The 23,160-nt window shown below is 42.4% G+C and overlaps 1 protein-coding gene across 1 annotated transcript in view; it reads right to left on the reverse strand.

Moving 5' to 3' along the window:
• LOC146829887 (extracellular calcium-sensing receptor-like) overlaps positions 1-23,160 on the reverse strand; it is a 170,331-nt gene that overhangs the window by 15,237 nt on the left and 131,934 nt on the right. Inside the window, exon 3 of the mRNA XM_085606563.1 lies at positions 11,849-12,076. Coding sequence (XP_085462689.1) covers positions 11,849-12,076 — 228 coding nt within the window. The remainder of the gene's footprint in view (positions 1-11,848; positions 12,077-23,160) is intronic.

The following is a 23,160-nucleotide window of genomic DNA, read 5'->3' on the forward strand; positions in this document are numbered from 1 at the left end:
ACCCCCCACCACCACCACCGCCACCATCACCATCACCACCACCACCACCATTAACGCCACCAGCACCGAGAGGCAGGAGGCATCCATTGGCCACCCTCCAGCAGATGAAGGTGTACGAGGAGGACAGCACAGGAGGACAACAGTCCCAGGTGGCTGAGGATACCAACGGGGCAGGGTCACAGCCCCCCACAGAGCGTGCCCGCACACATTCCAGACACCTCAGGGCAAGGGCAGCCAGTCCTCATTCTTAGGGCGAAGACGAGAGTGTGTTCACTGGCCTTGAAGGGAACATGTTGAAGGTCCAGCGCCTACAAGGAAGAGCAATTAGGTCAGCGCAGCGGGAGATGGCACACACGAATGCCCACATGCAGAGTATTGAGAAGGCATCAGTTCCATCAACACTACCATGGCGGAGGGCATGCGGGATGTGTCAGAGGCTGTGAGGCTGCTGTGCAGCAAATTAGATGAGGACCATCTGTCAAGGCGCAGGGAGAGGCTGAAACTTGATAATTCCACCAAGGCGGTGAACCGCCTCCTGCTGTGCAGGTGCTCGGTGGCCATGCAGGAAGAGATGGCACACTGCAGTTGTGATGTGGCAAGGGGGCTGGTCACAGTGACCACTGCACTCAAAGTGCTTCAAACTGACAAGGTGGCCACTACAGGTGATGGGGGTGAAAGTGAAGAGGCTACTAGCCGCCTAAGCATCATGCCCCCTCCCACAGAGTCCAGGAGGCGCAGCAAACACCACAGCGCTGCCACTGGACAGATTGGCAGTGAGGACAGTGGGGCAAAGGAACGCGGCAGTGCAGCGCGTGGGCACAGGAAGTAGAGCCAGCCATATCATGGTTTTATTCAATTGGGTGATGTAACCCATTTTTTGCATGGACACTGCATTTGATTAAGGCCTGCTAGGTGTGCTATGATCATTAAACACCATCCCTCACATACAGTAACTGGCTCTGTCTCCTTACTTACTCAGAAATAGTTGCGTGTGATCTCAGCCCGTCTGTGTCTCCCATCCGGTTCTGCTGCCACACCTGCTGCGCTGTGCTCTGGCTGTGGACAGTCCTCACCCTCGTCCTCAGAGCCAGTTAGTTCCACTGCTGTTCCTTTCTTTGTGGCAAGGTTATCCAGCATTGCACATGTTCCTATTATTTTGCAGCAGATGATGGGTGTGTACTGACGTGCACCTCCACTTTTGTGGAGGCAACGGAACCTGCTTTTTAGCAGTCCAAATGTGCGCTCCACAACGTTGTGCGTGCTTTTATGTGCCACATTATATCTCCTCTCACTTGGGGTGGAAGGGTTGAGGTATGGTGTTAGGATAAATGACAGCACAGCATATGCGCTGTCACCTAAATGGGAAAGAAAGTGCCATTAATTGGAGTCACCAATACCTTCATCCAAGGTATACATCAGGGTGTGTCACATTGATTTACCTAGCAGGTATCCTTCTCTGAATTCCCCACCAGTCAGACGTGTGTAGATCCCACTGTTCCTGAATATTTATGAGTCATGGGTACTCCCAGGAAATTTGGCCACGATGTCAGTGATGATGTTGTCTGCATCACATATCACCTGCACGTTGATGGAATGCGTGGATTTGCGGTAGGGGAGTATGTATTCTGTAGCAGCAGGTGGGCAGATTGGTATGTGGGTCCCATCAATGCACCCTATTACATGTGGGAACTGTGCCTTTTGGTAGAAATCCAGCTTTGTCTTCTGCAGTTGCGCCTGTGTGCTGGGGAAGTGTATGTAGTGATGCATTCTCTGCATCATGGCATCCAAGAAGGAGTTGAAGAAACGGGACAGGCAACTCTGTGACACACCACCTGCCACAGCTATCACACCCTGGTAACTTCCTGATGCAAGTAGGTGCAGGCTACGGAGCACCTGCACATGTGTTGGTATGGCATGCGCCCTTGGTGTCTGACGCTCCAGGAGTGGGTGCAGGTCCCGTATCAGGTCTAGGATAGTTTGTGGGTGTAGCCTGTACCTCTCATGTATTTCTGCCTCAGTCACTTGGAACAGTGTGACACGCAGTCTGTACACACGCTCTTCCCGTCTCCACACCCTCAGTTCTGCTGCTCGCAAATGTAGCCGGCTTGCTATAACGTAGAGGGCCGCCATTGTGTTCACACTGTTGCATTTTGGGGCTGTTTTTATGCAGTGCACCTGATTACCACCTGCTTTGAGTCTGTGGTAATTACCGATTCTTAAATACCGATTTTTAGCAAATTCGGTATTACCGGTTTTTGGTACATCGCATTTGCGATTTATTATCGATTTCTTATTTACTGATTTGGTATTTTAGTGTTTCGGTGTCTGCCGATCGGTAAATAAGGAATCGGTAACTGGTTTCCCTTATTTTTACTGATTCATTATTACCGAAGACGTTCAATAATACCTACATCGCACATGGCTAAATACCGGTCAGTAATGCTGAAATTTACCGAATTTCGGTGTTACCGACCGGTATTGAGCCACTTACACCTGGCCCTAAATGGATTTCACTTGAGTAAAAGAGTCCCACATGGTAGTTGGGATGAGGAGGTTTGAAGGTTGTGGATCAAAGACAAGGATGGCGATAGCTCGCTACAGCGACTACTGGTTTTAACATTGAAGAAATCATTAAAGTTGGCTATCTCACACCAGTTACAATAATCACAAAATGTACCCATGTGAACCTGCTGAAAGGTAAAATTTAAAATAAACAACATACTTACGCTTCTCCTCAAGAAACCTATGTATATCATGAGTAGCTAACAAACTACAGGCTGATGCCTGGCTTCCTCACCAGGACTAACACTGCAGAAGTGGTGGTCACCTCTCAATATTCTAGTTACTTTGAGGGAAAATTGTCTCTTGAGAGACTCTCAGTCTGGTTTTAGACCTCTAAGGAGATCTAAATCAGTAGTAATGAACTTCAGGGAAGGACTTACTCACCCAAAGACAATGGTGAAAATGGTGCACTGACCCTTCTCGACCTTTCTGCAGATTTTGATACAAACAACTGTATAATTCCCTTTCTTAGATGCAGTCCTGCTTGGGGCCGAGGGGTGCTGAACCCCGAATGTTCAAATTCTTCTTAGTCAACCGCATTCATAAGGTCACCAGTATGTCTTGCAGCTTTCCCCAAGGAACATCCATCTCCTAGGCTGTCTGATAAATATATTTGCCCCCACAGGGATCCTCAACAACTACAAGATTGGTATTTTATCATGTATGCAAATAAAACCTAAATACAAAATCAATAATAAAATAAAAAAGAGACAAAAAGCTTCCAAAATGACAAACAAATGATTAAGCCTCAAAAGCACAAAAACTGAGATTCTCCTCTAAGGCCCTAAGAACCCAGACACCCCAACCTTTCCAATCCAACCCTTGGCCCTCCTCTCAAACTCGTCACATATGCCCCGAATGTGGCAGTTATGTTTGACAATAAAAGTTATTTTTCCTTTCAGGTCAATTCTATTGGTGTTTCTTGTGTGTACTATTGGAATGGAGTCTATATCTGTCTCGATGTCAAACTCTAGATCGAAATACGAAGAAGTTAACATTCGAAGAGTTCTAATCGCATTACACCAATATTTTTCCACTGACTGTCAATCAAATAAAGCATTGCATTTAAACCTCATTCCTTGGGTCATGCAGCCCTGCATGGGTCAGGACCAGTCACCCTTATTGGAATCTCACAAGCACTACCTGACCAAGAGCCTATGATTTGTCTTCCAACATCTACTCTCAACTCCCACCCATCTCCAAACCTACTGACCCCACTAGACTGCTCAGTCAAATGTCTAGACCAAGAGGAGTGAGGAGGTGAAGTGTTTGGTGTGCTGAACAATTCAAGTGTCTTTGAGTTTAAAACTACCCCACATTCCAAGCCTGGGACCTGTACACAGGGTCCGAACACACAAAACACTTATTATCTGCCTCCACTGGCAGAAATCATCACTGATAAAACATTGTTGTTGTCTAATCACGTTGGCTAGGGGATTTTAGCATCCACTGGACTGATGTCAAGGACTCTTATGGCTCTCAATCGAATACCATTGGTAATAAAAATATGACAGAAGGTTGTAGAATCCCTACACATTTGAAACAAATCCATTCTGGATGATTGGCCAGACCTAATTTCTTTCTCCCTTATCTCAGAAAACGTATTGACTGAAAAGCATGGAAAAATACCTGAAAAATAGATGTAAGAAAGGGAATTGTTCATTTTGGATGGTAGTGCACTACAACCAATAAAGACACCAGCTTGATAGACTCAAGACAATAATTGCAATAATTCGAACCTGAGATCAACCTGTGGCAGCTGAGGCTCAGAGCAGACAGGCTTAACATAGAGAAACTCAGTATAGCATTTAGAAGAACTAATACAATAAATAAGCTAAAAGCACAACACAGCGTATGCAATGGATGAACATGCCAACCTGGGATCAGCTCATTCTTACCTGTTTTAGGGGTCAGCACATTATTATTATTATTATCATTAAATTAAATTTATAAGGCACACAGCTACCCAGAGGTTTCCCGACGCACTAGATGTTAAAGGACAGTTCGGAACTTGTAAATGAGGCTCAATGTCCAGGCACATAATCAAAATAATGTAGTCTGAATTGATGTCTTCTAACTCCAATCTCTGATTAGATTTAGTATAAAAGTAATGCCATTTGACCACTCAATAGAGGTTTCCTCCAGCCAGATTATTGCTGGAGATGTTGCCAGAAGTCAGTCACATCTACTGCTTGCACACTTCGAAGCTGCGACATCTCGTGCTGTACTGATTAAGCCGAGTCTGAGAAGAAAGGTACTACTGCAGAGTGTGTGTGCCCTTGGCAGGCAAAACTACCTTCATGCCTCTGCTGAAAATGATGGCTTTTGCTGTAAACAGTGTATGCAGTGCATTGCTTCTCACTTAGAAACTCTGGATTGTACGTTGGTCTCTTAGTGCCGCTCATAAAAGTAGGTTTTAGGGTGTTAGGTTTTGAAATTACATTGTAACCATGTTAGATTTATTTTTGTATTATTATTGCTCACTACATGTCAACTTACTGTTTTTATAATCTCCCATTCTTGTATAGCTATTTGAGATGTATTCAGAAACAGATTATTCCTGTCATAATAAACGCTTTTATTTATAGTGTCTATTCTTTGGATACGTACACCGCCCCGGATGGTCTACGCTATCGGCTTTGCTATACATCCTTCAGGATTATCCTAGCACCTTGCGGCATCCACTTCCTGACCTGATATGTGACCGCACTATGAATCTGCTTTCCGGTCCTACATTTCTTAAATCAAATATGTTTGCCCCATACGTGCTCTGAGTTAAGTTGTTTCACTCTACGTCAGGATCCCAAGACCGCCTGTAACACCATTAACCTACATATAGGCTGGACTTATTTAAACAGCTGTGTTCTTGGCCTATTGGTATTCCTATTAAGTGCATTATTTGCCCTTGGCCCTTCATTTAGCGGTGTCCTCATTCTACCTGTTGCCTAACTGTCTATACAAATATTATTATAAATTCTCAAAGCCTTCCTAAAGTTTTCTCTCGTGAGAAGAGACTATGGAATCAGTTGTGAATTATTCTGACACCCTTCCCAACTACTAAAGGATTGTTGCGCCCTGACGAAGGAAATTAGGGTCTGTTGATCCTACTCCGAAACGCGCGTCGGCGCTTTTGTCTTCTACTTATTGTCTGTTGTCTTCTAGGCTACATTTCTATTTTATTGTACATATTTATGAAATGTATCACTGTTTTTACATGTATATTTTTGTTATATAGGGTAATTGTATTGTTTGTTTGTTTGTTTTGATACAAAACATGAATTGTTGCCAAAATATATGTCCTGTTTCTGTCTCACGTTTAATTCCTATTGTGATGTGACCCAATTAACACATGTCTATTTGTACATATAAAATAATGTCTTCAAAGATAAAATGATAAACACAAAAATAATATATATATTTTGATTAATAAAATTGTGAATCCAATTCTGTGGAACCTGGTTGTTGTTGTTGTATGACGATTGTGGAGATTTTTCCCACTGTTTAATTAATTGTAGAGAAGAGGTTCTTGTTTAAATTGTGTTGCTTTCCCTGCTCTCCTCTTCTCACATCCCCATATCAGGGACCCTCTTATGTTCATTTATTATTCTTTGGACTCAAACAATTGGTCACCTGCCCAACCCATTCAGCAGGACACACTTGCAATCCATCTTCTCTGTCAGCGACAACATCACCTTTAGCCACACCGCTGAGCTCCTTTAGACTGACCGATGCTGCTTCCACTTCTCCTTCACCAAACCCACCACCAGCATGCCCACCGTTACCCTTGCAGAAATTGGAACAAGGTCACCGAAGAACACCTCACCACCTCCCTCAGCAAAAACCACACCACCCACATCAACTGACACTAATACCTCAGCATGCAACATCCACCGATGGATCACCAACTGTGTTGACACAGGCTCCCCTCAAGAAAGCCAGAGGTAAGCGACACTCCAAAAAACAGCCAGCTGGTTCTCTTTTTCTCTTCATGAGTCCAGACACACCTGTAGATGACTTCAGAAGAGTTGGAGAAGCAGCAGGGCCCTGGTTAGATCACTCAGTCTTTAAAACTACTGTCACCAAACACCACATCATTAGAACTGGCCCTTCAAGAAAGGATCAATGCCAATGCACTCCATAGCAAATAACTCTTTGCAGTGATTAAAGAGTTTGCCAAACCCAGCACAGAAACAGTAGACACCCTCCCAAGACTTCTGCAACAAACTTGGCACCCTCTTCTACTGCAAGATTAAGGAGATCGAAGACAGTTTTAACAGCCTCAATACCCAAGACCCTCTCTCTTCACCACTACCAACAACACCGGACCCTGTTCAGCTGGACTCCCCTCACTGCTGACAACACCCACAAGATCATGAAGAGCATCCAGTCCAGAGCACCCTCGGACCCCTGCTGCACTACATCTTCAACAGAGCTGGCACCACTTTCACCCCTGAACTCAGCCACATCAATGGCTCCATCACCTCCGCCACCTTCCCGGAAGACTAGAAACATGCACTTTCCAGTTCCTCAAAGCAAACCACATCCTAGACCTCTCCTAATCTGGCTTCAGAAGCAACCACAGCACCAAGTCCACCTTCCTTGTTGCCACATATGACGTCCACACCCTCCTCGACCAAGGCAAAACTGCTGCCCTCATCCTCCTGGACCTTGCAGTCGCCTTCAATACCATCTCCCATCACACCCTAAGCACACGACTCCACGACACCGGCATCCAAGACAAAGTTGTGGAATGGATCTGCTTCTACCTCACCGGCTGAACCAACTACCACGCTTTCACTCTGAACCCACAGAAATAGGCTGCAGAGTCCCACAGGAGATCCTCCCTGAGCCCTACTCTCATCAACATCTACATGGCCCCACTCATAGCCATCATCAGGAACCATGGACTCAGCATCGTCTCCTATGCCGACGACACCCAGCTGTCCCTCACCAATAAACCCTCAGTCACCAAGAACAATTTCCACGATGGGATGAAGGCTGTTGCCACCTGGATAAAGGACAGCTGCTTCAAGCTCAATTCAGAGAAGACTGAAGGTTTGATCCTAGGCTATGCCTGGGACAACTCCTAGTGGCTCACAGCACTTGGAACCACCCCACACCCTCAGACCACACACATATCCTCAGAATCATCTTTGACTCCTTGCTCACCATGACGCACAAGATGAACACCATCTCATCATGCTGCTTTCACATGCAACACCTGCTCCAATATATCTTCAAGTGGATCCCCACTAAGTGCAAAAAGAGAGTCACCCATGCACTCATCAGCAGCAGACTTGACTACAGTAACGCACTCTACACCATGATCACCCAAAAACTCCACAAGAAACTGCAGAACATACAGAACGCCTCCTCCAGACATCCCCTGCTGCAGCCACATCCAAGGGCGCCTCCAATAAGTCCAGTTAAAAAAGAATCACCTTCAAACTCCTCCCACACCCCTACAAAGCTCTGCATGGTGCGGGACATGTGTACCTCAACCACCGCCTCACATTCCACGCACCCACCAGAAGCCTCCGATCAGCCCAACTACCCTTGCCCACCGTCCCACGAATCCACAAGACCATCACTGGAGGAAGATCCTTCTCCTACCTCACAGCAAAGACCTGGAGCATCCTGCCTCACCACCTCAGGCAATCACCGTCACTGTCTCAATTCAGGAAAGACCTCAAGGCATGTCTCTTTGACTGAACCTTTGTACCTTCCATGGATCAGCAGTTCCCTTCTCCTACCGCCTTGAGACCAATACTGGTGAGTAGTCATGCTTTACAAGGCGCCTGATTGATTGATTGGTAATAAATGCTTTCATTTAAAGTGTCTATTTTTTGGAGTGATTTTTGTGTGAGTGTGCGTGTGTGACATTGTACATAACTTAATAGCTGTGTTTCTGTTAGGACGGTGCCCTTGATCCCAGGATGGGGATTGTTAGTAGCCCAGGAGCCATAACTCTATTTCAGCAATGTATTTGATAAGGGTCTGGGGGGCTACAATTACAGTGTCTTGTACCTTCAGTTGTCTCTGGGACAATAAACCTTGTAGAACTATGCATAAGTCGTAGTTTTCATAACAACAGATACTAATGCTCCCAACATTGGCCTGCTTGTGTCTTAGATTTGCAGTGTTTGGTCTTTTTACAGACACAACCACATTCCGCTTCTAGGAGCACTAGTGACATATGCGCATCAGACTCGAAGGATACTCACCGGTCTCATTTGAAATCTCACCAGCAGAGCAGGGAACACAGTCAAAGCAGCAGACAGGCCAGCCTTTCCTCACAGACTGTCTGAACCCAGGGAGGCAGCTCTGGCTGCAGAAGGAACTGGGAGCCTAGGATACAGATACAGAATGGGAAATTGAAACCATAGCTTATGTCATGTAACATAGACCACACCAGAGCAAAGCAAACAAAGCTGCACGCCCCTGTATCACACCACTTGGCCACAAATCATACCTGCTGCTCAGCAAATAATCAACAATGTCTCTTCATCACTACCTCTTGACACTGCGTGACATCTTTGCAGCCTTCTATACAGTCAACCATAACATACTGTTTGACATCCTAGATACATGCATGTGCTTTTAAGGCACAGCTCAGCAATGTCACATAAAATGCCATGCAAACAGAGCACCAGATCTGGAGGTCATACTTTACTCTCACACATCCCACACACACAGAACCAGAGTCAAAGGTCGTGACTTCACTCTCACACATCCCACCCAAACAGAACCAGAGCCGGAGGTCATGACTCCACTCACACACGTCCCACACAAACAGAACCAGAGTCGGAGGTCGTGACTTTACTCATGCACATCCCACCCAAACAGAACCAGAGTCGGAGGTCATGACTTCACTCACACATGTCCCACACAAACAGAACGAGAGTCGGAGGTTGCAACTTTGCTCCCACACATCCCACCCAAACAGAACCAGAGTCGGAGGTCGTGACTTCACTCACACACATCCCACACAAACAGAGGCCTTATTGGTATGGCCTGTCCTACCACCTTTGGCTCCGGTAGCTCTGTTAGAACTGTAATAAGGGTAGAGAGTCACTTCACCCCTTTGACAGATCTAGAGTCTTGCGATTGACTGTGCCCTGGTGACCCAAAATACAACTTGGATGACCATAATGAGTCAACAAACAAAAGAGGAGCAACGCCTCTAGTTGCATTCATGGGCAAATGTAAATCAAGGGTAAAATTAGCAACCTGGAATGTTGCGGGCATTGGCCTAAATTTGTGTAATGTACAAATGATGTCTCTTTGGCAGAATCCAGACATACTGGGGCTTATTTATGAGCCCTTGCGTTACTTTTGCGCCGCCGGTGTGTCCCACCAGCGGGGTAAAAAATACACCATGTTGCGTCATATCTAGAAAATGAAGCATATAGGTTGATGTGTCACTTTGTAAACCCCTGCGCCACATTATACCTGCGCCAGGTATAATGTATGCAGGGTGGGTGTTCTGACGCAATTAAGCCTCCTATGAGTGAGGAATTTGGCAACTTCACTGCAAAGATCAAACTTCCATTGTCACATGGCTTCAGCACACAAACAGTATTCTAAAGAGGGCGTATCAGTCCTTTTGGAGATGAATGACAACCACAAGTACAAATGTTTGTGTCTAAATATGTGGCATCGTTCAACTAAAACGTGTCCAAAAGCCAGCTGTGGGGGGCTGGAGCTGTAATGCAAGAGATTGATTCTAGGTGAAGGTGCTGGGTTATGGGGAGGGTGTCGAATTTGATGCATCATGATAAGCTTTACAAAAGTGGCTCTTCATCTCTTCACTACAGGGTGGTATGAGCCTAGTTTGGCGTTGTTGGTGGTCATTAATAACCATAAAACACCCCAAAGATGTAAAGGAGATGATATATATATAAAAAATCCACCAGCATGAAGAGACTATAACCGTAGCCCTTTTGGGCACGCAGTATAGATGAGCGGGCTTTTTAGGTGCTAGAAAACAACTCTGCCAGGGTATCAGCACGCGCTCTCGGACAGTCTTTACAGAGTTGAAGATTCCTAGCAGTATATTTGTGCATAGTACTGTGTGATACACTTTGTTTCGAATACTCATTTTATGCAGACTATTAATACTTGCTCTTGCTAATTTTGTTCTTATAATTGTGGTAATTCTGCTTTACATGTAGGAAATATTATTAATTATTATGGCGCATATTTACAAGGGCTTTATCTACGCTTTTTTAGCTTAAAAAGCCCAAAAAGCAGAGATAAAACTATCACCCTATTTACAAGAGGGTGCTAACATGCATAATCGCATGTTAGCACCCTTTTTCCCAATGCCTCCCTTTGCATCTCTAATGAGATGCAAAGTGGCCGTCACTGGGTGTACCCCTGATGGACTACCTTGTAAATATCGCTGATGTTCACATCGCAATGTTTACAAGGCAGCCCACAGGATTTTAGCACACGTTAGTTTTTGGAGAAAACAGCTGTTTTCTCCAAAAACTAATGTCTGCTAAAATGCAGACTTACCTATCCCCAACATTGGGGTGGATTATGCTGATACGACCCTGTGGGTTACCAAGGTTATCGCCGTTTTGCAGGGAACATCGCTGGAAAACCAGCGATGTTCCCTGCAAAAGGGCGATAACCTCGGTATTTCTGGAATTTTTATCGCCCTGGAGTAACGCGTTGTTAATAACGCGCTACCAGGGCGATACATTCACTTTTATAAACATGGTTCTTACCTAATACTAGCACATTTTCTCTGACGAGCAGCATTCTAGCACAAAAATGAATCCCTCGCCAAGTGAGTGAGTAACTTGTAAAAAACATGACATGGTTAGAAACAATCCGTCGCTGCATGGCCAGGGAGATGCAGCGCCTCGAATGGACGCAGCCTACACTCCATTTTTTGTGATAATACGACACCACAACATTGATGTTGTCTCTCAAACCTGGAAAATGAGTGATGAAGGAAGAAACAGAATGAGGTTCAAAAACTCATTGCAATCCCTCCTGAGCACATTTCTTCGTCTTTTTGGGTCATGATGTTTACTTTATCTTCCATAACCTCGTTACACAGCAGTAACAGCTGTATATGTCCTGCTAATTTCACAGCTTAAGACATTTTAAAATAAAAGGAACATCTCCTTGTGAGGTGTAAGCGAGAAAAGAAAATGATAAATGCATGTTATCGCTCCCCATAGACTTATTATCATAATTCGCATCAATCTGGTCATTGTGTCAGGTGGTACTACTTGCCCGTTTCCATAAAGGATTACTCAAAGATTCTTACCTGGTTGTCTCTTGTGTTCCACATCATGGCATTGTCCTCTATCCTGATCTGCTTCCCTTCAGGGGAGTTGAAATCACAAGTCGCCACCTTCGCCAGTCCGATGGTGCCTTCTGCAGAGATCTGGATGTTTACAAAATCGAACACCGCCGGCACATCACCATTTTCATCAAAGAAGATTTCCTCTCCAGAGCTGATGCTAAATCGAGCACTCCTCACATAGTGCAGCATCTGAAAGTAGAATCAACAGTATTCTTGTGAAAATATGAATTAGACCCATTTCTTTTGTCTTCTGTATCAAGATGATTCCTATATATGGCACGGTGATTAGAGGAAGGTGAGGAAAACAAGATACATCCGCTAAAGAATTCTAGACATCTGACTGATGGGATGACCAAGGCCACAGAAGTGCATGAGAGGGCAAACCCATGCCTCTTCCCCCTTTAAAACTCAAGTGGACCTAAGGGGATGGGGTTAACAGGGAGACTGAGGGGAACGCTGTGTGGTAGAACATTTGTGCCGGCAGAGTGGTCCCACACAAAATATGTGGAAAATGTATTTTTTGTCAGTTCAATTTGAGGTTTGCAGGGGATTCAGGGTAGAAACATTTGGGGGGATCCACTCAAGCCATACCTTGCGGGACTTCCCCATGTGTCCAGTTTTTAGAAATGTGTAGGTTTGGTAGGTTTCCCTAGATGGCCGCCCAGCCCCGGGCTGAAAACCCAGATGACCCCCTTGCAAAACCAGGTTGTTTTGTGATAGGTAATTTTGATGGCTCCTCAATAAGCTTTGGGCCCTTGCCTGTTGCGGGTACTTGAGGCACCCACACAAGTAAGGTACACATTTTTTAAGGAGACCTGGTGGAACCCTGGGTGGTAGGAAATAAGTATCAGCCTGGTGATCCCACAACTTTACCACAAAGAAATTCGAGGAAAAAGTGATTTTTTTCAACTAAATTTGAGGTTTGCTGAGGATTCTGGGTGGGAAAACATTGAAATTTCCGTGCAAGCCATACCTCCTTGGACTCCCATGCGTGTCTAGTTTTCAGAAATGTGTGGGTTTGGTAGGTTTCCCTAGATGGCCTCTGAGCCCGGGGCCAAAAACCCAGGTGACCCCCTTGAAAAAACAGGTATTTTTGTGATAGATATGTGGGCACCTGTGTTTTTGGTCCTGGGTTTGTAAACATCTGGGGGAACCTAAAAAACCCAGACATATCTGAAAACTAGACATCCGTAAGAGTCCAGGGAGGCATTGCTTGTGTTGATCCCGCAACATTTTCCTTCCAAAAATTAGCTGCAAATGGCAAATGTAGCTAAAAAGTCATATTTTCCACTAAAATCTGTGTAGGAATGTTGTGGGATCACCACACGGCACACATTTCGTATGACCCAGCATTCCCCTAATTCTCCCGATAAAAATAATATCGTACTTGTGTGGATGGGCAAGGGCCTATATTCCCCAAGCAGAGATCCACAAGGAGATTCTCCCCTTTCCAACGATACCTCTCATGACTTTCTACGTGCTCAGGGGGCTGAGATAGCACCCTGACCACATAGAAAGCAAACCTGAAATAAGCATCTTGGCTCATTTCAGTTTTGGTTTTACTGAAATTACTTAAGCGCAACATGCGCGCTGATCGTCACTTCAAGGAAACCAAACAAACAGCCTCAGGAGCTGGGGAAGCTCTTTCCCCGCTCCTGAGGCAGTTGAGGGTGAGGCAATCCCTCTGGTGCGGGCACCAGAGGGATTCCTCGTGCCATGTGATCGGACGTTCGGGGCAATCAGATACACTAGAGCACTGGTGCATCGGACGGCCCCTAGCCGTCCAGTGCACCGAAGGGGTTAAACAGTCGATTGTTAATACAAAAGAAGTCAATCTTCCACGGAAGCAGGCAAAGAATCTTGCAACTTTGTTCACATCCTCGTGCACACTCTACATCAGCTTGAAATATTTGTCAACCAAATAATTCATATAAGGATAAATTTTAAGCGCAGATATGAAATTCCTAAACATTACTTTGTGCACAACTAAACAAACACAACTGCATTTCAGAACTAGTGAAGGACAAAATACATTTCTGTTGCCGCCTACATTAGAAAGAAACCACTCAACCAAAGTTTTTGAGGCCTTCATAGGAAAACCATAAACTGCAAACCGACAGTTCTCCTAAGGAATAAAACACACTTTATTATAAAGGAAATATAAAGAAAAGACAAAAGGAATTCATTATGGCAAAAGATTCATTTATTCCATTTAAACTCATAAGCATAATCTAATTTTGACTTATTTATAATATTTACGTATCTCTCATGTTATAAAGAAAGTAAATAAGCATTTCCTATAACATTTTCCGTAAGCGTTCTTATTATTAATATTCCATAATTCCATGTAAAAACTTTTATAATGGCACATTTTATTTCAAGTCTCTCTCACAATGTTTTAGTCCGTAAAAAAAGAACACTTTATAATATTCATGTTTTTCTGCATGTCTGATACTACATTTATTACTAAACGTGTTGTGCTTTGTCTTGCACTTTTTCACGTAAACTTGTGAAAATTCATCCATTTTAAAAGTTTTTCACACCAATAGTCATTTTTTTTGTTAATAACACGAATATGAGCAGGATTTTTTCGCAAACATCATGCTTCATCAATCCCCCATTTGATGGTGACTCAAGCCATCACACAATCTAAAAAATCTCACTACGATCTGATTTGTTTCAAAATGACGCTGTTTTCATCTGTTTCAGCCTAACAGCCTATACATCTCTCATTACTTCATAATAAGCTCCTTTCCTTTCCTGTCTTCGATTTCTATTTCTTCTCTCTTCCTTTTTCTTGCTCTTCGTTTAGTATCCTTTGTTTCGCAGTTACAGCATTTATCTATCAAGATTTGTATTAGTATGCCAACAGCAATAGCAATTATTGGTGTTAGTATTCTCCCTAACAAGCTATTACTTAATGTTAAAAACCAATTACCTACTGAAGAAAACCCTTACCAAGTTTCTCGCATGCACCATTAACCTTCAGTTAAGCTAAATCATTATGCAAATGTGTAATGTTATTGATATATCCCTCCAAGTCTTTACTTTCATCATTGTTGAATCTTCAGCATACTACAGACTCCGCCCTCTTTTGCCAATAATACATTGAGAGCAAGTTGATTCTGTAAAACCATTGATCTCCTTGCAACCATTTCAGTATCTCTCATCAAAAACCCAAAAGCAGTATCCGTTGATGAATGATCAACCACTGCAGACAATTTTCAAATTTTATGTGAGGTCAAAATTACTCCCACTGAAGGTATCAATGCACCAAACATATCACCCACTATTTCTGCACCACTAATTCCTCTTTTACTCCGCGTTAGTTTATTTTCATCGATTCCATGATTCTCATTCATATGATGTATTTTTGGAAACACTATACGCATATGACAACACCCATACCAATGTTGTGGCAACCTATAATAAGCATTTTTACCACACAAATAATAAACTCCAGAATAAACTGGATAAGTACCACCTCTAAGTCCCCACCCCCCTGTAATTAGGAAGGTATGTTCACATCCACTAGAACCAATGAAAATATTGTTATAATCAGTCTTTTGTCTTAGTGGCAAAGCTTCCCTTTGTGATGCTGGTCGAGAGTCATTGCGGTAGATGTCTCACCTTTCTTATAAGTACCCTCCCTGTGAGCCCACGAGCTATATTAGTCTTTTGTTCTGCAGCTTTCCTTTTAAATTCTTGTCGCCTATCTTCTACAGTATTTATAATTTCTCTTTCTATACTACTTGAACTATAGGTTAGAATATTTTGCTGCGCATATACAGTATCTATGGTTTTACTCGTATGGAAGAAATCTCCCACATATTCTGCAGTCCTTGCACTGCGCCCTCAATTCATTTTCTCCTTAATAGGAACTTCTGAAACCACTAAATCATAGATAAAAATGTAAATATTGAAATTGTTCTTTGCCATAGAATAAGCTATATTAGTACACTACACAAAATGCCATATGCTAATGGAAGATGGTGATAAGTCACTCTTTGTGATACTGATGAGGGTAATTGTGTGCATGCACAACAATCTCTTGCATCCATAGCGTCTACATGTTCGTACAGTAATTTTTAAAAAACATTTAACAAAAAGTAATTAATAGAATTATCTTGATGTAAGTCAATTCCGGTTAGTTTGTTTAATATTAGTCTCTGGAACTTCTTTAAGAACTTCCTTTACATTAATTTTTGTTATTGAATATTAGAAGTATTAACTTTAGTAGGATATATAAAAAAGACACTATTACAATTAGTGCTAAAAAAATGAACAATATTAAAAGGATATATATATATATAGCAAGCATTAAGACATCGTCAGCTAGTTAAACCCTGATTTTGATTACCAGTCTCTTTTCTAGCCATTTTGTAAGGGAATTCATGAAAATAAAACTAGAAAAAACTTTCCACTTTCCCTTTGATAAAATGTGTGTATCCCACACTTTACGAGCCTCAGGTCACGATTTGATTCATTCTCAAAAGCTCCTCCCTCTTTTGCTGCACCCTTTTTCTTTAATAAAGTTAGTTCAATGCGGCTCATAGGATGAGTTGCTTCTGGAACATGATTCGATGATTTCTTTTTCCCAAACGTTTTCTGCAGCAGCCAAATATTTCCATCAGGTGGTATTTTTGCTCTTTTATTCTGCGTACTCTCTTTTCTTTCCCTTCAGTGTCACTTTGTTTGGATTGGCTAGAAATTTCAATTATTGTTCTTGGAACATTCTCTTTTAAAGTGTGTTTCATTTTCTTGACTCCTTTAGGCCATGTATCACCTGTTCATGTTCTTTTCCCAGAAACACTCTCTGTTTCGTTCCATTCATGACTTCTCTTAGCTGGTTTGTTTTTTTCTGGTTTGTTCCAGGGAAGTACTCTCTTCCAGCATCAGCAATGACAGTGTAATGAGACCCAGTAGCTTGTGCTCCCTTTACTTGATTCTCAGTCTGTTCAGGTTTCTTTCTTTCTCCTTGTTCACCTTCAACTGGCTCTGTGCTTTCAAGTGGACATGGGACTCGATGTGTATGATTTGCGTGAATCCAATTGGGCAATCCACTGTTGTTGTTGTTACAAGAATCACTTGAAATAGCCCATGCCAACAAGGTTCCCAATATGACTCTCTCACGTGTTTGTCAATGAGCACCCACTTTCCAGGGCTCAAATTGTTCTTGTTGTACTGTAGTTGCAACTTCTCCAACCTGATGAGACACAGAACACACTACATCAGACAATCCTTTGCAATAATCGAGCACTAAATCATCAGTTAGACCCATCAGTTGATTTCTGCGTCTGGCTCATTGCCCTTCCCATCACAAGGTGACAGTCCAGTTCTTCTATCAGGGATACTTCTCAAACTCATCAAAACCAATGGTAATGCATCAGATCATTTTAGTGTTGTGGATGCACAAACAAATCTTTCAAGGCTTGGATTCCCAGGTCTGTGAGATGCACAGCCTATATCCTGTAAGGCTTCATAAAATCTTCAACATCATGTGTTCTAGTAAATGAGATTTTATGTAAGAACATTTTACACAAATAGAGACTTTTCAAAAAATGTTATATTATTTCTTCAAATACAATAACATAATGCATCCTACGGGTGCCTATGTGTAACTTTCACCATAGAGTCAATCCGCAGCCAATTTTGTACAATCAAAATGCAATGTATAAAGCATCACAGAATGTTTATGACATTAATGTTGTGTCTAACTTAAAAGATCTAAATAATGCAACTCCCAATGCATTTCGGGTTCTAAACCCTTCTTCAGGGGAATATCCAAATGGGTGTGTTGAGCAAATGGTATTTCTTCCGTGTGGAGCTACAACAGAGAATGACAAACAAGGACTATATATGTATCACACTGACATTGTCAAAAAATACAACCAATGAATTAATGGTAGGATTTGCACGTGTCACTAATTATATAAACGAATATTGGAGGGGAAAGAAAAAAAGGGAAAGCGGGAGACTGAAGACACCAAATGCTGTAGTGCACGTCGTGAACAAGCCTTAAAGAAGAGGTAGCAATACGGCTTTGAAAAACAGTGCGTCCGTATGTGATAGAGACATGTTGATGTAAAACGTCCGATGGCACTACAGCACAATTACTCAAACAACTGGAATACACAATGAAAAAGGAGATAAACCAACGTCTTCACACCACCACTTTAATAGAATACCACAAGGTTAAACGCATACCTTGGGGCTTAAGGATAGCCCTAAAACCCATGCTTTTCAAGTTCAACAAAGCTTTCATGTCACGGTGGTACGCGATACTAAATAAATGCTCATTAGATCTAATCTTATTGATAATCGAAGAACTATCAACCATTCTAAATGAGCTCACTAATGAAATTGCAAAATTAAAAGATGAAATCTCGGAAAGAACGGAACAAGAAGATTGGCACAAGACCTTGGAGGAGATTAATGCTAAATTGGACGGTTATGCCAAAGAGGTGCATGAACGTAAAATAAGGAAGTTCCGATGAGATACAATTGATTACAAGCTAGACAAAGTCTACACCTGGGCAGAGGCATGTGCTGAAAGAAGATTTACCAGGAAATACATCCTCGGAGGAAAGCGTAGCAACTGAACAGGACTTATCTTTACAAAGACCACCAGCACCCATGACCACAACCGAGGAAACAGCTACCACCTCGACTGATAAGCAGTCTTTTTTGGCCTCAGGCCCACCATCAAATCTACCACCGGACAAAACAGTCCCTTCAAAAGAAAGCACGGCCGGAGGGGACAAATCAAAAAAAAACATAGAAAGCGGCAGACCACAGAGGAATCCCAAGAAACAAACCTAATCATCAACATTTCCAAGAAAACATTTAGCACTGAAGAATTACGAGTATTACGAGGACTACATTTGTTCCCACATTTTCTTCTAACGCTCTAGAAACAGAGATTGCACTTTTCAAATTCATGCGACGTCTAAGATAGAAGTGGTTTTTCCATAATACTCCTGAATACCAACAATCAACCAATCAACCCGACATTTTCCATCCTAAAAGCAAATTCATGGCACCCACATCCCATAAGAGTTTAGACAACTTTGAAACCTTGGTAAAAAAGGATCTGGAGAAGATCAAATACATCACACCTAAACACACAAACCTCCCTAAAAAGGAACGACAGATCCTTAATGCCTTGAGACAAGACATCAATATCATATATCAACCTGCTGATAAAGGTGGAGCGCTTGTTGCTATGGACAGCGAATGTTATGAGCAAAGTGTCACTCAACATGTAAATGATGTACAAACATACATTAAATTGGAGACAGACCCCACCAAAGAACTTATGGCACTGCTCGGCAGCGTTTTAACTAAAGCAGAGCGCTCAGGGTTGATCAACTCCAACACCAGGAAATTCTTACAAAATTCCACACCAAAAATCCCACACATATACATTTTATCTAAAATTCAGAAACATGCCACCAACCCACCGTTCCGCCCCATTGTAGCTGGTTTCGATTCATCATCATCAAAGTATCTTTATTCGGATATTAAAACATCCAGAAAAGAACAATATATTTACATATTTCAAATACAGTAATATAAGCAATTCATCAAAAAACATTAAAATAAAACATATCTGAAGGGCCATTCCAAGATCTCAATAGCAGAGTTGGGCCTAAGATTTATACTAAATTGCAAATTCATAGTTTTTATAAAGTGCAGTGTGCTGACAGCTGTACAGATAGGGAATACCAACACTTTAACAATAATTAAAATGCAAGATCGTAGTTTACATAAGATCAATCAAATTTAAAATAAGCCGTAGCCTAATTAAAACGAACTTCTTATAACATCCCAAGTACTCTAAACATTGCGAGACAACAATTGTGAAAACTCCACGAATTATCTCCTGTTCTGTGTACAAAGTAAAACTATCATACGGGGGGCCTTTAATCCGGATGCCTCAGCTACAGTATCCGGCAATCAAACTAACTTACGCCTCCCTTCTAGATTTCCTCAGTTTCACAGCTAATCTTAGAAAATTTACAGTACAGAACAATGTAAAGGGTTCCACAGACAGTTTTAAGTATAGAAGAGCTACTGTAACTTGGGTAAATTTATTCGCTCTTAGGATGGTTTTTAAAAAAAGAGCCCGCGGATATTCATATAATGGACAAAAGAATACAAAATGTAGGGTGTCCTGTGGAGATCCCAGATCGCAGCCACAGGGACCCTTTGTGCCAATATCTTTCGTGTACCCTGCGGGAACTGCTAAAATATGATGTAAGAGATCCAGTCTGAATCTGGTCATTAAAAACCTATCGTTTTTATTATAGATCAGTGCCAGGTAGGGTTCGAGACCTACAACAGATTTAGTTAATATATGAGATCTCACTGACCCTTTCAGAATTTCGCTATCTTCCCGGGCACAGGCTATCCGCCTCATATATTCTGCTTTTAACGTGACCTTTAGCTGCGGTGTTAGGGCCGTTGGTTCCTTAAAGTATTTTGCAAAAGCTAGCCACTCCAGTTTATCCTGAACATATTTAAGCCATGGTATCTTATGACCTTTATCCCTGTTAATACAGTCTATTAATATTTCTCTACTTAGACTTGCTTCAGGGTTGGTCCAGATTTTAATCCAACACAGTAATGGCTTAAAACTTAATCTGTCAGAGATATACGGGATCCCTAGCTCCTCGTGAATAATATGGGCCGGTATGCTTTGAGGAACCTGCAAGATCCTCCTAAGAAACTTGTTTTCCTCTAATTGTATAGTGGCCATGTTTCTGAATCCCCAAACCTCACTCCCATACATGATTTTGGAACAACAAATTGAATTATATAAATTCAGTATTTCCAGCACTGACCACCTACCTAATCTTGTGGCACGATTCATGATTGAGCCCATTATGCTCACGTGCTGTTTGCATTTTTCAGTGATTAATGCGTTAAAATTGAGATGTTTATCGAAGGTGATCCCTAAGTAATTGAAAACCTCGACCTTCTCTAATTTGTGTCCCCCAACTTTAAAAGTAAAATTCTTAGTTGGTCTTTTTCCTACTTCCATAATATAGGATTTTGTAAGGTTAGGGGATAAGTCTAGATTTGCCATGAACTCACAGAAGCCATCAATAAGAGATTGCAGACCCTTCCCTGTACACGAGAGGAGTACTGCGTCATCCGCATACAATAAGACAGGAATGCTTCTATTTGCTACTCTCGGGCAATCAACTCCCAGTGTTCTCAGAGCATTGTCCAAGCCATTTATATATAATGTAAATAAAAAAGGCGCCAGGATGCAGCCTTGTCTCACGCCCCCTGTGCAAGAAAAGTGGTCGGTCAGATTCCCCTCGTTGCTATACCGAACCTGGGCTGTGGTATTCATGTGCAATGATTTTAAAATGAATATCAAGCTTAAATCTACCCCTAGCAACTCTAGAATCTCCCATAATTTCCCTCGGTTAACCCGGTCGAAGGCTGCTGTCAGGTCCATAAATGCTAAAAAAACTGTACCTTCGCCAGCCACAGTATATTTTGCGACCAGATTGTATAAATTGAGGCATTGGTCAGTAGTTGAGCGGCCCATTCTAAAACCGTACTGGGTGTCTGTAATAATTTCCTTTTCCTCCGCCCAGTCCATTAGACGATTTAGAATCACCTTCCCTAGCACCTTTGCAGACACATCGATTAAAGAAATCGGTCGGTAACATTGTGGGTTGCTCTTATTTCCCTTTTTAAATATGGGGACAATATGGGCAGTTGACCAGGACCTTGGCAGTCCCTCTTCCACGGCTGTATTAAAAATTCTCGCTAGTATAGGAGCCCACAGCTCAACCTGTGATAAGAATAGATCTGGAGGAATCCCGTCTGGCCCTGGGGCCTTGTTTCTTGTCAGGGCACATATTCCATTTTTAACTTCGTCCACTGTAAACTCCACCCATGAATTTGGCAGAGTCCCCTCATCTGTGGCTAATTGGGTTGGAGCACTGACATGATTATACAACTTACTAAAATGAGAAACCCATTCTTCTGGAAGGATGTTACAGGCCATCTTCTCGCTATTTGATGTCTGAAAAATTGGGTCATTTATCACCTTCCAGAATTTAGACATGTCTCTCAACTCCGCTGCCTCCTTTAAATTCCCCAAGCCTCAGATTGGATAGTTTGTTTCCTCCTTTTTATGGCCAGCTTATATTGGGCCCTGCATTCCATTATCCTGCTCCTGTCTTTCGGTACTTTTTTAAGTGCCCGTTTTAATTCTCTTTGGGCACTGGAGCATGCTTTGTCAAACCATTTTGGTTGGCTGTTGGACGTAGGTGGTACTTTAGCCCTGAGTAACTTGTCGATGTCCCTTGCCATATTTACAAAGACATTTATCAATTTTTTGCCTTTGACATCCTGGTCTAAACACATCCAGATCCCACTGTCGGGGGTTGCAATAAGATTTTTATAAAATGCTTCCCCATCTATGTTAGACCAACGTATGTGCCTGCCTTGATCAATTGCATCTAATTTGCCCCTCGTCATACTGGCCTTTGCCTGAGAGGATGAGTCCTCAACCATCAATGACAACACCAAGGGGTTATGGTCACTAAAAATGCTAATCTGTATACTAAAATCTACGATCCTGTATTTAAGACCATTAGAAACAAAAATAAAATCAATAATAGTATCCCTGCCTCTGCCTTTGAACGTTGGGTTAATAATATTTGAGTTAATGGGCTTGATTAAGTCCATCGTAGGGATTAGATCATATGTGCCCAGGATATTACCAAGTTTACTACCTTCCAGTGAATGTTCTAGATGCCAGTCCTTGGTAGAGGGGCAGAAATCCCATTTAGCCCCTTCCCATTTTAAGTGTGGGCATTGATGGCAATTAAAATCGCCCACCAAAATCAGGGTTGGGGGGTTATTTCCCCTGGAGTGTATATCTGATAATCTATCCTCGAGCTCATTCAACCTCTGCGTTGGCTGAACTGCATTATAAAAATTTATTAAGACAAATCTTAAGCCCTTCCTGCGATAACTGATGCCCTGTAAATGATCCGAACTCCAGCCCAAGACCTCCCAGGTCCCTTGTAGTTTGAGAGACACATATATTACTAGTCCTCCTTTCGCTCTTCCCATACTAGATTTCCGGGCCGGTACAAAAAACATTTTATATCCCTCTAAGTGTGCAGCACTACTATCCGTCTCCCACGTTTCTTGTAGACAGATAATATGGAATTTCTGACTAAAATCCAACCACTCCTTGTTTTTTAACTTGGAAGATAATCCTGCAATATTCCAAGAGA

This window comes from Triturus cristatus, chromosome 5_2, assembly GCF_964204655.1.
Source record: "Triturus cristatus chromosome 5_2, aTriCri1.1, whole genome shotgun sequence".
NCBI lineage: Eukaryota > Metazoa > Chordata > Amphibia > Caudata > Salamandridae > Triturus > Triturus cristatus.